Source organism: Hermetia illucens, chromosome 1, assembly GCF_905115235.1.
Source record: "Hermetia illucens chromosome 1, iHerIll2.2.curated.20191125, whole genome shotgun sequence".
Taxonomy (NCBI): Eukaryota; Metazoa; Arthropoda; class Insecta; order Diptera; family Stratiomyidae; genus Hermetia; species Hermetia illucens.
The window spans coordinates 60,847,017-60,860,875 of NC_051849.1; the positions used below are offsets into that span (position 1 = coordinate 60,847,017).

General features: G+C 43.1%; 1 protein-coding gene across 3 annotated transcripts in view; it reads left to right on the forward strand.

Moving 5' to 3' along the window:
* LOC119646239 (odorant receptor 85b-like) overlaps positions 1-12,550 on the forward strand; it is an 18,270-nt gene extending 5,720 nt beyond the window's left edge. For 2 of the 3 annotated variants that reach the window (XM_038046632.1, XM_038046633.1), the window contains exons 2-5: positions 7,358-7,581; positions 7,648-7,849; positions 12,162-12,317; positions 12,379-12,550. In XM_038046632.1, the coding sequence (XP_037902560.1) occupies positions 7,472-7,581; positions 7,648-7,849; positions 12,162-12,317; positions 12,379-12,438 (528 nt within the window). In that variant the 5' untranslated portion in view covers positions 7,358-7,471 and the 3' untranslated portion in view covers positions 12,439-12,550. Of the gene's footprint in view, positions 1-6,774; positions 7,582-7,647; positions 7,850-12,161; positions 12,318-12,378 lie in introns of all 3 variants that reach the window. The other variant, XM_038046631.1, reaches the window with a different exon arrangement.
* Positions 12,551-13,859: the final 1,309 nt, after the last annotated feature.

Genomic DNA, 13,859 nt, shown 5'->3' on the forward strand with positions numbered 1-13,859 from the left:
ATCTGAAAGACCGCTCCCTGTTCTATGAGACGCTAGAGGGCCAGAGGAGGATGGAAATCACGTCGGGAGAAGCGCAGGGATCCATCCTAGGGCCGGACCTCTGGAACGCTTCCTACGATAGTCTGCTGAGACTCGATATGCCCGAAGAGTCGCGCCTGGTCGGTTATGCAGACGACGTTGCGGCACTTGTTGCCGGACGCACTGTTGAACAGGCGCAAAGCAGACTTGGCATATTGATGCGACGGGTAAGCGGATGGATGACTGTTCGCGGTTTCAACCTTGCGCTGGAAAAAACCGAAGTAGTCATCCTGACCAGAAGGAGAATCCCGACCTTGCGTCCCATATCGATCGGCGAGTTGACTATAGAGTCAAAACCAGTGATTAAATACCTTGGTTTAATGCTCGACTCGAAGATGAGCTTCTTCGAGCAAATCAAAGCAGCCGCGGACAGGGCTGCAGCAGGAGTCGCGGCCTTGAGTCGGCTAATGGCGAATGTCGGCGGCCCTATATCAACTAGGAGACGTCTCCTCATGGGAGCAACGCAGTCCGTCCTTCTCTATGGTGCGGAGGTATGGGCTGATGCCCTTGACAAGGAGGTGCATCGTAAACGCCTCGCTCAAGTGCAGAGGCGGGGAGCTTTGCGAGTGGCGTCTGCTTATCGCACGGTCTCCGAACAGGCTGTGATGGTGATTGCGGGAGTGATCCCCATTGCCCTCCTTGCCAAGGAGCGCAAAGCTATCTACCGCCGTAAGGGCGAAAACTTAAGAGAAGTGGTTGGCCGTGAAGAACGTCAACGCACCCTTAACGAGTGGCAACTTTCTTGGCAAAATGAGCCAAGGGGCAAGTGGACTGCGCGGCTCATCGACAAATTAGATCCGTGGTTGAACAGAAAGCACGGTGAGATTGATTACTTCCTTACCCAACTTCTAAGTGGGCATGGAGGTTTTCAGTCTTACCTGCACAGGGTTGGGAAGGCGCGATTTCCTGATTGTGTGTTCTGCAATAGAGTGGCGGATGACGCTGAACACACCTTTTTCTCTTGCGAGAGGTGGGACGGCCTCCGCCAGCAGCTTTATGCAGACACAGGGGAGCTCTCTCCAGATAACATTGTGCGAGAGATGCTGAAGAGCGCTGGCAGCTGGAATCGTATTGCGCATTATGCTCGGGCTCTTCTTACTACGAAGAAGATTGAACTCGACCGGCAGAGGGATCGGACGGAAAGGGGTTCCCTGAACAACAACTCCCTTCCTCCCCTCCCCTCCCGTTGGTGAAGGGAATTCCCTGACCTGAAGGCTCCCAAAGCCGGGAGAGCGGGAGGGCTAGCCCGAAGTAATGTGTCAAACGGTTCCAGGCTAGTTCTCTGATGTCAGGGAGGTGTTTAGTTGGTAGTCCGCCAGCGTGCTGTTGCGGGAGTCCAACACTCTGTGCGTAAACGCATTCACCGACCCTACTCCCAAAAAAAAAAAAAAAATATTTTGTTTGGTTTTCCCATTTTAGCCAAATGTTCCTCCAAAGTTTCTAATATAGTTAGGTATGTCTGTCAGGTAGATAATATTGTTATCATCAACGGCGCAACAACCGGCATCCCGTCTAGGTCTGTCTTAATAAGGAACTCGAGACATCCTGGTTTTGCCCCGAGGTCCACCAATGGCATCCTGGCATACGCCAGGCAGAGTTTGCCTCGCCTTCTTCTTTCTAGCATAGGTATTGTCCTTATAGACTTTTCCGGCTGGATCATCCTCGTCCATTCAGATTTAGTGACCGGCCAACGCAACCTATTGAACCACATTTAACCCACAACCAGATGATAATGATATCGTTGATGGATTTCGTCATTATGTAGGCTACCGAATCGTCTCTTCTCTCGAACGCGACTAAGAGTTCGCAATTTTTCTTGCCAAGAACCCAAGTCTCCGGGGAATATATGGGGATTGGCAAGATCGTAGTGTTGTACAGTAAGAGCTTTGACCCTACGGTGGGACGGTTTTTGTAAGCTGAAATAGGCTCAGTTGGCAGCCAACAACCATGCGCGGATTTCGTCGTCATAGCTGCTATTGGTTGTAATTTTCGACCCTAGCTAGGAGAAATTATCAATGGTCTCAAAGTTGTAGTACCCTATCTTTATTGTTTTCGTTTGACCAGTGCGATTTGATGTTGTCGATTGGTTGGTTGTTAGTGCTGACGTTGCCACCATGTATTTCGTCTTGTCTTTATTAATGTGTAGCCCAATATTTCACGCCGCCTGCTCGATCTGGATGAAGGCAGTTTGTACGTCTCGGGTGGTTCTTCTCATAATGTCAATATCGCCAGCATAGGTCAATAGTTGGATGGACTTGAAGAGGTTAGTGCCTGTCGTATTTACTCAAGCATTATGGATCACTGTTTCTAGGGTCAGGTTAAAAAAGATGCACGACATGACATGAATGTCGAATAGTCTTGAGAGTGATCCTGCTGCTTTTATCTGGCCTCACACATTATTCAGGGCCATCCTAGTTAGTTTTATTCATTCCGTGGGGATAACGAATTTTGTCATGGCCGTGTACAGTTTTACTCTGGCTATGCTATCACAGGCGGCTTAAAAATCGATGCAAAGATTTTGCAGCTGATGTCCACATTCCAGCAGTTTTCCACTGCTGGAATTAGTCTGCTCCTGATTTGCCTGAAGTGAAGCCTCTTTGGTATGGGCCAATGATGTTCTGGGCATATAAGGCTATCCGACCTAACAAGATAGCGGAGAATATCTTATAGATGGAACTCAGCAACGTGATACCTCTATAATTGCTGCACTGCGTGATATCTCCCTTTGACAGTCGTCAGGCATTTATTCGCTGTCCCGCCTTGAGAATAATTTGATGAACCGCTTGGTGTAATTGGTCGCCTCCATATGTAACCAATATGGCTGTAATTCCATTGGCTCCTGCGACTTATGATTTTTAAGCCGATGAATTGCACGGACTGTTTCTTCTTGGTGGTGGCAGTATTTGTCCGTCGTCTTCAGTTGGCGGAACCTCCAACTCGCTGATGTGCTGGTTGTTGAACAGTCAATGAAAATACTCAACCCATAACTCCAATATGCCTATTGTGTCGGAAATCAGATTTCCCTCTTTGTCTTCGCAGGATGAGCATCGAGGTGTATAAGGCTTCATCCTGCTAGCTTGTTGGTAGAACTTCCGCGCCTGGTACGGTTGCTCCCTGTAGTTTTCAAGTTCATAGAGCTTTTGGTTCTCCCATGTTTCCTTTTTCCGTCTGTGATTGGTCTGTGTGTGCACTTCTCCGCTCGCCGGAGTTCGTGATAAGTCTCCGCGCGTGCCCGCGTCTTTTGAGAATGCAACAGTACTCGGTATGCGGTATTCTTCTGTTCCATTGCTAACTTACATTCTTCGTCGCACCAGTCGTTCCGATTTTTTCGGAGACTGACGCCAAGTATCCTTGTGGTCGTATTAATGATAACGTTCTTCAGGTGCTTGTGAAAATCATTATCCAGTGATTCATTTCCTGGACAGCTCTTGACTCTGGTTGTTGCGGCATCCATTTCCCCTTATAAGTGTTACGGAGGGCTGTGCCATGGGTGGTTTCAGTGCTTTATTTCTCACCTGATTATAAGAGGGGATTTTAGGCGGTGTTGTTATTTGAGCCAGGAGCACCATACCAACGAGATAGTGATTCGACTTTCGTCAAGGCTGAAAGGTGGCGGAGTTCGATCAACACGTGGTCAATTTGATTGAAAGTGGTCCCGTCTGGAGAGGCTCATGTTTGTTTGTGGATCGCTTTCCTGCACAATCGGGTAGTTCTAACAACCATTTCATGTGACACTGCTAATTGCATAATCCGTAGTCCGCTATCATCGGAATCCTTATGTAAGATATGGAAGCCAACGTATCGCCTGAATACGGGCTCCGTCTCTACTTGACTATTATGGTTTTGATATCATACCTGGCCTCGAGGGTCCGCTCAACTGCCTCGTAGAAGGTATTCATCTCCGACTCTGCAGTCTCCTTTGTAGGGGCGTGAACGTTTCTTAGGCTTGTATTTCCAAATTTGCCTCGCAAACGCAGAGTGCACGGCCATTCGCTTATGTTTTCAAAGCCGTTAACACCAGGTTTCATTTTTTGGCTAGGAAACCTACTCCGAAAACATGGTTTACTGGATGGCCACTATTATATATGGTGTACTGGCTTTTCTTCAGGAAACCGGTCCCTGTCCAGCGTATCTCTGGTAACGCTGTTACATCAGCCATATATTGGGAGAGGATATCGGCTAGCTGCTGGGCAGCATTCGAACTGTAAAGGGAGTGCACGTTCAATGAAAAAATGCACAAATCGTTATTCCGTTGTCGTTGCTGCATGCGTCGTTATGTTGTCAATCCAGTCCGAGGCTCCTTTCGTGGCTTTGTAACAAGTGGTTTTCAGTCATCCCCAATCGCCAACCTGGAGAACTAGTTGGCGCAATTTGTCCCGTTTTCAGGCGTGGGAGACTCGCTTTCATCCTTCTCCGTCTGCAGTTTTTCTCAACTCCCAGCGATCATCCTTCTCCGTCTGCAGTTTTTTTCAACTCTCAGCGATCATCACGTGGAGGAGTAGAGTTTGGTAGTAGAGCTGTTGGTATTGGTCCAACAGGCGTTTCCCAGGTTTTATGCTCCATCACGGGTACCAATCCACGACTCGCGCTGGTACCTATACTACCCTTTGACCACCAACGTGTTTTTCTTCCGCGCTGTCGATTGTAACTCAAAAACTAATCAACCCATCAACTTGAAATTTTGTACAGACATTCTTTAATGCATTGGCCTTTGCATATACCAACCTAAAAATTTGTTTCATTTATTGTTAAAAAAATTGTTTTTAAAAATTTGTTTATAAGGGAAAGTGCGATTTTTTTCCATTTTTGTTCAAATTTTCATTTTTTGTTTTGTTGTTTTGTGTTTGTTAAAAATAGTTACATACAAAGTGGAGTAATGTATTTTAATGAAAACTGATTGCTTGATTTCAGTTGATTCATAAGGTGCTGGTTATTACATAGCTTGGGAGGCAAGGAGGCAATTCGCCATTTCGCCATTTCTTTTTTGCTTTATGAGAAAATTGATGTGCTGAAGTTTCAACGTCAATGTCCAATTTTAATTTCATTCAATGCAATAAATACTCTCAGTTTTTTGTAAAGAAAAAAATATTTGAAAACCTGCTTCCTCGTGGGTCTCCCCCACTTAAGCAACTTTCAAACTTTGAAGTCCATATTTATTAATGGAATGGAAGGTATGCATTTTTGAATTAGTATATTGCTCACAAGATAATTATAATAATAGTTATAATTTCAACATAAAATATCCTTAGAATGGAAGTAGTTTTAGCTGGGAATTATTTATATTTCGGTGCCAATGGCACATGTCTGATAATGGTATGGGAATAAATAGTTGTGTGTGTGTGTGTATGGTGGGGGAGAAGCTACAGCTTCTGAGCACTCAGGCCGTGTTTGCCCATTGTACTCGCCTCCCCCGTCTAATGGAATATTCCGGATTCGTTAACGTATCGCAGGATTTCTGTTAGTGGATGTGATGCTACCCGTCGCAATTGGAGAACATCGGCACCAAAGATCTGATACCTGATGCGTCCATAGGCGGGGCATTCACATAGGAAATGCTCCGTGGATTCCGCTTCCTCATTACAGGAGGGCCACGTATCATCTTCGGTAATTCCTATTCTGAACATATGCCCAGCTAGTGAATTATGGCCTGTCAGAATGCCCACAACACACCTGCAAGTCCTCCTGATTTTCGACAGGATAAACTTTGCGGTACGTATGTTCGGTTCTGGCAGGAAAAGTTTGGTGTGTCGAGCAGCATTTAGGCTCTGCCACCTGTCATTATGGGAAACTTGTTCCCAGTTTTTGAAAACAGATTTAGCCAATGCTACTGATGCTGCAATTGCTGGCTCCTGTCCCGGCATAGGGGAGATTGACCCCTCTTTCGCTAAAGCGTCCGAGATTTCATTTCCCTCTATGCCACAGTGACAAGGTACCCAGAGTAGTTCCACCGTATTGAATCTAGACATAGAGTTCAAACGGTTTCTGCACGATTTTCGAGGTGATCAAAGGACTGCTCAATGCCCTCAGCGCAGCTTGACTGTCACCGCAGATTGCGATGCGCCTGCCCTTCAACCGCTCGTCAATCACCCAGTCTGCCACCCTTAGGATCGCATAAACTTCGGCTTGAAAAACCGTTGCATATTGTCCCAAAGGAAAAGCTCACTTCTCGTTTTTATTCGATAGGTAGACTCCGGCTCCAGAACCCTCTTCTGTTTTTGAGCCATCGGTGTAGAAGACTTCCGTATATCCCGCCACGCATTCCTCTGGGTCTTCCCAGTCCGAATAAATAGTTAATTGAAACATTATACAGTAGAATCCCGACAGCTCGTATGGTCAAGGGACTGAAGACTTGGTACGAAATATCGGGATTACCAATTATCGGGAGAACAAAATTAAGAAAATACCCTATGGGGACCAGAAAATTTGCATAAATTACCTGGAAATTCGAATAATGGATGTACGAATTATCAGAACCTGTGTTGGAAGCTGTATCCTTGTTTTACTAATCCAGAGAATGTTGTGTTTGCTGATAATTCCAGATAAGTGGATGCTACAACTTTCTAAGACCTAAAACTCCGACTTCACCAGATTTAACAAAACCTTTCCTAACATCCCACTTTTAAAAATTTTATTTATAGCAAATTAATATTTTAAATATTATTGGATCCTTTTATCTAAAATCCTACATTTTTATAGGAAACAATTAACCTCGAGTTGAAGACAATGAAGTCTCAGGAGAAAAGTGTTAAGTTTCGTGATTTCATGGGTATTGCGGTTGTTTGCTATGAATCGCTGGGAATCGATGCATTCGCTCCACAAGGAAAGCGAAACATTCTGGGGAAGATTTTTCAAGTTTTCATCTTCGTTCTGGGCACTGGGAATTTGTTTTTGGCAGCCGTATTGGAAATCGTCTATTTCACAAAGTCGTTTGGAGTATTTAAAGATATTATCGAAATAACAGCACTGCTTCCTTGCACCATTATTAGCACTGCATCGGTAACGAAAATCGTGGCAGTTTGGAGCAAAAACGCCCAACTGACCGCAATTTTACATCAACTTCAGGATGTTTCCGCAAACTGTTGCTGAACAAGAAAAATTTGACATCGAATGCTATCGAAAGCATATACGGAGAGTGATACTCCCTTGCGCTGTATTGACCATGATGACAGGAGTGATGTTCAATTCTTATGAAATATCCGAGTCAACAATTAATTACTTTCGCACTGGACATTTTGAAAAAACTTATCAATATTTTCTCTGGTATCCTTTTGATGATCAGACGAATTGGGCCTACCCGATAATTTATTTGCATCAATCTTACGCGGGTTATGTAGCTGTGGGTGCTGGTATAGCGACGGATTTACTTCTGTGTTGCATTATCACCCAACTTCAAATGCATTTCGACTTTATTTCGAGGCAGCTTTTGGAAATGGTACCCAGAGGAGGGCCAAATGATATGCGTTGTTTGAAGCAGTTGATTCAGCATCATGTGACAATTTTGCGGTAATAGTATAAAAGACAGTTTACTAAAAGTTGAAATCCATCAAAAGTCTGTTTGCTTTTTTTCAGATTTTCTGAGGAAACTAACGATGTTTTTGGCATTTCGAGCCTCTGTACTTTCTTGTCGTCATCTCCGATCATTTGTTTTACTGGATTTCAAGTGTCAATCGGCGCCGCCAACAGAGTTATCGGTAAATATATTCTGTTTCTGATACATCAGTCACTTACAGTGTTTGCGGTGTGCTACCATGGAAATATCGTGATTGATTCGGTAAGCAAGTGTTTAGAATTTGTATGTTTGCATTACTTAATGGGTCAAGTATATATAGTAGATTAGACACATTCCTTCCTCGCAATTATTCATAAGATATAAAGAAAACAAAATTTAGAACTAAATAAAAAAAAAAATTAAAATTTATCTCCTTAATTCATAGTTATTATCCCTTCCGTTTTCAACTATCCAAAACCGCGAATTATCTAACTAAATTTGGATAATATGTAGTTCAAGCCGCATAGTTTGCGTTATATTTGCCTTCGAAGTAGCAGGGACAGTTTCTCAGTGAGAATAGCTGATATACTTAGTGATACACTGGGAGTTCCCGGTGTCGTCGACAGTTCTCGGTCAATGTCGATAAGATGATGTAAGGTATGTATATAAGGAGCTATTTTCATGGGTACTCTGGTCAGGCAGACTGTTGGTGTTATATAAACCGCGCCGAGCCAGCACCGATCCATCAGGCCTTAGGAAAGTGGGACGGACGCTTTGTTTTCAAAGGTATACCTATTCTTGGCTATTCCGGCCCGCTCCCTTGTACACGATCCGCTTGACAAGATAGTAGGAAAGGAGGAGCATCTGGCTGCGTTTAGGCGGAGTAGGCAAATGCTGCATAACGCCCAAAGAAGCAGGTATCAATGGCTGAGACACCCGATGAGACTTTAGCATGTGTATGGCCAAATACAAAAGCATGAAAAGTAAAGGCCCAAACAGCACAGTGACTGCGTGCGTATGGAGTGAGAGACCTGTCAAATGAAGTTCATTCCACGGACTTGTATACAACAAGTTTGATGCGCAATGCGGCACCCAAAAAAGTTCGGAAAATTATACTTTTATGATGAGTGATAGATAATAGTTTGTTGCGTCATTTGGAATATGACGGTGCTTTTCATTTTCGACAGTAATTGTTGAATGCAATTAATTTGAATGAATTCGTTTTGAGAACTGCGGAATGCACTATTTGCGTTGTAAGTGCTAATTATTAATGTCACTTGCTTTAGTTCCGTAGCTTCCATCTGTAATAAATAAATTTAAGCCGGAGGTATGTGTACTCTTAGTGGCATTTAATTGTATGAGAGCGGAAAATGAAGGATTTATTTGAAAATGCGCGACAGTTGTGAACCACATGCAGTTTGCGATCTTCCTTCAGAGAAACGTTAGTAAATTTGTGGAAAGCGGGTTAATGGAACTGGAACAGCTACTGGATCGCATTTCCTTCTACAGGCTGATATGATAGACAAAGGCAGAAACAGTCACATTCCCCGCTGACAGAGCCGAAAGCGTCAAATGGAATACAAACAGACCAAATTTACAAGTGGAACAGGCATATGGGGAGGATTTCATGCAAATAATCTCCGGGGCACGAAAAGAAAGAAAGACTGCCGAAAGTAAGTCGGAGAAGTTAAATAAAAGCAGAAGAAACGAAGGGCGACTAGACGGCCAGCTCTATTCAATCAAGGGGGGACGGAAGATAAAATACTCTGCGGAAATCCTGGCTGAAGATAGATGGGCGGAAGGGTCTTCCTTATGAGAAGCAAAGCGAAGACTTACATTGAAAAGCAGAGTTGGGTTCTCCGCAGAGATCGTGGAGGAGACTGATAAGAGAGTAGCGCATTCTGCGGACTTCGGGTAGTGTCTGGTCTTCTGGTTGAACCCGAAAAGGACTAGAACGAGAGATAGAATGATACCGTCCACGAGTCGTAAGCGTATTTCGCTACGGAGGTAATGCTTGCGCTAATCAGCGAACAGTACCGGGGCAGGGGACCAGTTTTTGACATTGCGACTCAGTTGGTATCGTTGTTATTTTAGCTCAAAATGCCCGACACCTAATTTCGGTTTTAGAATGAAGGCCGGCGAGAATTGTTAGTGATGAGTAAGATCATGTGGATTTTTTATGCCGACTTGATGTATCTTTCGTCAACAGAACACCACCATCTTCTTGCAATGGATAAAAATTATTTTGTTTGCTAGCTAATTTTGGGCAGTGATTTGTTGTGAAATGTTGCCATAATGGATCTTCTTCATATTGTACGTAATTTGCGTGTATCACCGTGTAAGATAATATGATATAATAGTTATAAGTATGCGATCATTATCACTATGTCAACATGCATGTCAACTCAATGGTGTGATGTTGAATTTCATGTAATCTGTAAACACTATGTACGAACGACTTTCTTATTCCATTTTATTCTTTCTGGAGTTTCCGCTTTCTTTTTGTCCGTAATTCAATCGAACTGTCTCCTAAAGTCTGTTTCAAATATCCGAATATCTGTCGCAATAACGCGGTCTGCTAAAAAGGACGAGATTTGAAACTCATGCCGGTAGTTGTGATTTTTTATCCAAAATGCATTCATGGAGGAACATTCACTGTTATCACTCCATCTCTCATTAAAAAAAAACACTCGGAGCCAAAGAATTTGCTGCAGCTCCAAAACGCTAAAAATAACGCTACGCTGATCCTCCTCCTCTTACACTCATCACACCATCCGTCTTATGTCGGCGGCAGTTCCTCATCAACATCTTGAGTCCACCTGTTCATCGGTCCACCTTTGGTTCCACTAACCTCTTGAACCTTGAACCTGAAATTCCATGTTGGTGGCAGCAAAAGTAAAAATTATGATACATTCAATTTTGTTTTTCATTACGAAAGCAAATTCCCTTTCTCCCAAGCCAGAATCAAACGATGGAGATAGTATGCACCTAATATTATGCGGCATGAGCAGGGCTGTGTAAAAGCAAAGTCGTGGACGATCCTTTCGCAATATTAGAAAATTGCCTGTTAAAATTCGAAATATTTAATTGGCAATAGGTTTTACAGTTTTGGCGAAAGGTATAACGCGATAGGTTTTGTAAATAAAACTGAAAAATAAGTTGATCACTTAAAATTTTTATTTTTCATATAAATGAATTTCGCAATTGGAACTAGGAAATGGGACTGAGTGTTTTAAAAAAGCTAAGGGACCCTAAAACGTGAGGAAGAAATGAGGAAATGCTGCATATAAGCAAATGCAATTCCTCGCCAGGTTGTCATTGGACAAGGCGAATGAAAAATTGCCCATGAGTAGATGGAGTAGGTTGGCGTTTTACTGGCTGACATTTTTTTCCCTTCTGTACGATTGCGATTGATATAGTGTTGCGCCGATCGTGCAAAAGATACGAGAGAGATGCCTTCGATGATTACGCTTATATAGTCCACACTGATCATAACTTCCCACCAAAGATGAGATTGAAAATTCGCAGCGGCGGGCACCGACCTACTAGGTGGTAATTTGGGAACCCAATTTGGTTACCACTCCAAGGCAGAGGGTCGATCTTGCCACCGAAATAATTGATATATGGCCGCTTGAATTTCACGGAAATATGTATAATAATATATATATGTCAATGTACGTCAACGCTATTTCTCCAAAAAATTTTTCACTAGATATTCTGGTCGACTGGTGATTTTTCGTGTACAAATTCTCCCTCGTATTAGCAAATAATAGTTTCTGAGATAAGTTTACGTCTTTTTAAAATTTTTGTAAAACTAAACTTCATTCAAATTGGTGCCTTATCTGCCAGCCCATCAGATATACTTTACCCGAAACGCAAATATCTATTGCCACGAAATTAGGTGGAAAAAGGGAAATTGTGAATGGAATAATTTTGTGTGGAAGTTGAGAAAAGGACCCCATACAAGCGAGCAGCAAACCTCAATTTTTTCTAAATGTAGCCATATAGGATTAAATGAAAGGGCTTGATTGGCGCCCCAGAAAACAAATTGGGGTTGGGTGCGAAATAGGGCAGTGAGGGAACGAAAACTGACAAGTTAAAGTCGGATATGACTTATTCTCAAGAATCATCTAGCCAAAAAATACAAAAATAAATTATTAATAATGTAATACAGTAAAATTCCGGAAAATTCGGATGACCAAGGAACTGACGACTTGAAACTAAATATTGGGATTATCAATCATTGAGAGTCGAAAATAAAGAAAATTGACTCTGGGGACCGGCAAATTTGTACGAATTAGCAGGAAATACCAATAATCGATGTACAAATTATCGGGATTCCACTGTAGTATAGTAGGTCTTTCCTAGGAGCATTAATGGCACTAGTCTATACTTTAATGATATGCTGGAAAGTTTGGTGAAAATTCGACTATTATAAACAAAGTCATAGCAGATAAAAATTGGGCTTGGGCTCTGCAGATTGCCAAAGGCACATTAAAGTGGGTGTTAAGCACGCAACAAATGTTACATATACAATTCGGCGATTAGAAATTGATGATAAATTTTATACTTTCTTCGTTTTAATTATTTTCAGAGCCTTGAAGTGGCCGATGCTGCCTATGGTCAGCATTGGTTTCAAGCCAGCAAAGAATACAAGAAAATGTTGTTGATTTTAATAACCCGAGCAAATAATCCTTCAACATTGAAAGCCACGAGCTTCGTAACTGCTTCGTTGATGACGTTCAGCAGTGTAGGTTAAGCATTGTGATATAAATAATCGAAATTTCATCTACTGTTTTCATACTTTCTAGATTATAAGTACTTCATATCAGTTCTTCGCATTGGTGAGGACAATGTACAGCGATGGCTGAGTTGGTGAGAACTGGAGACTTTGCCTTAAATGAAGTGAAGTGGACCATTTTAATTTCAATTGTTAAATCAATTCAGCTGTTATTGAATAGAGGAAAGAAATGATTAATAAAGTAGTCGTAAATAACTTGTTTGTTTGCATCTCGGCGGTGTGCTGATATATCGCTGCTGCAACTACAATCACTTGTGTATTGTGGTGGAGTTGCGGCTATCAGATTGCACGGTCAGATGATTCGCTTTCGTGTTATTGGTTTGAGTGACCAGAGAGATCCACCATGGAAAATTCGTCTGGAACGTCGGCGGGACTCACTAAGGCAGGACATTGCTAGACTGATTCAGATCAGCACTGGCAATGCCAGCCGACGGGTGAGAAATAAAGTGCAGAGGATTTACCGGAACTATGCCATCCCCAGTGAGACACCCGTAGTTGAAATTCTGGACACACTAAAACAGAAACTTTTTGTCATATGCAGTCGGTTACGACGGTATGGCGAAAGTTATTCCAGACGTGTCCAGAATGCAACATACGCGAGGAACCAGCGGAGTTTTTCCAGATCTCTCAACGAATCCCAACAGAGCGTCCAGACAATACAGTTCTTGGTGACGGAAGCGAAAGAATATTGGGGTGGACCCGCCCAGCATGCTGAGTGGATCACCGCCGAAGGCACCCGCCATGCCAATATGCTTGGCATGAATTTTGCGGATGTTACCGAAGAGGAAGTTCGACGAGCCATAAACAGCCCGAAGAAGTGGAGGGCCCCAGGTCTGGATCGGGTGCAGAATTTCTGGTATAAGAAATTTACCAGCGTACACAGTCGGTTGGCACGTAGTATAAATGAGGTCATGAGTCGGCCGGAGGAACCTTATGCCTAAGAAGGACACGGTGCAGGATCCCGCACACACAAGACCGATCACTTGCTTACCAACCCTCTACAAATTCATAACGTGCATTATTAATGGAAGGATCAATGCGCACCTCGAGACCAACAACATTCTGTCCGAGGAGCAGAAGGGCTGCCGAGTTTGGTCAAGGGGTTGCAAAGAGCAACTGATTATCGACTCGGTACTTGTAGGACAAGCAACTAGAGGCCAAAGAAACCTCTTTAGTTGCTATACCGATTATGCCAAGGCTTTTGATAGCATTCCGCATACCTGGCTAATCGATATCCTACATCTGTATCACATTGATCCGAAACTAATAAAGTTTTTTGCGACAGTCATGGAAGAGTGGCATACCACCTTATTAGTGCGTACATCTGAGGGTGCTAATACCTCAGAGCCCATCCATATACGGAGGGGCATCTTCCAGGGGGATTCATTGAGTCCTCTTTGGTTTTGTATGGCACTGAGTCCCCTTTCATGGCTACTGATGCTAGAGGGCATGGTTTTGCAATAAAATATGGCCTACGTATTAAGCGCGAAC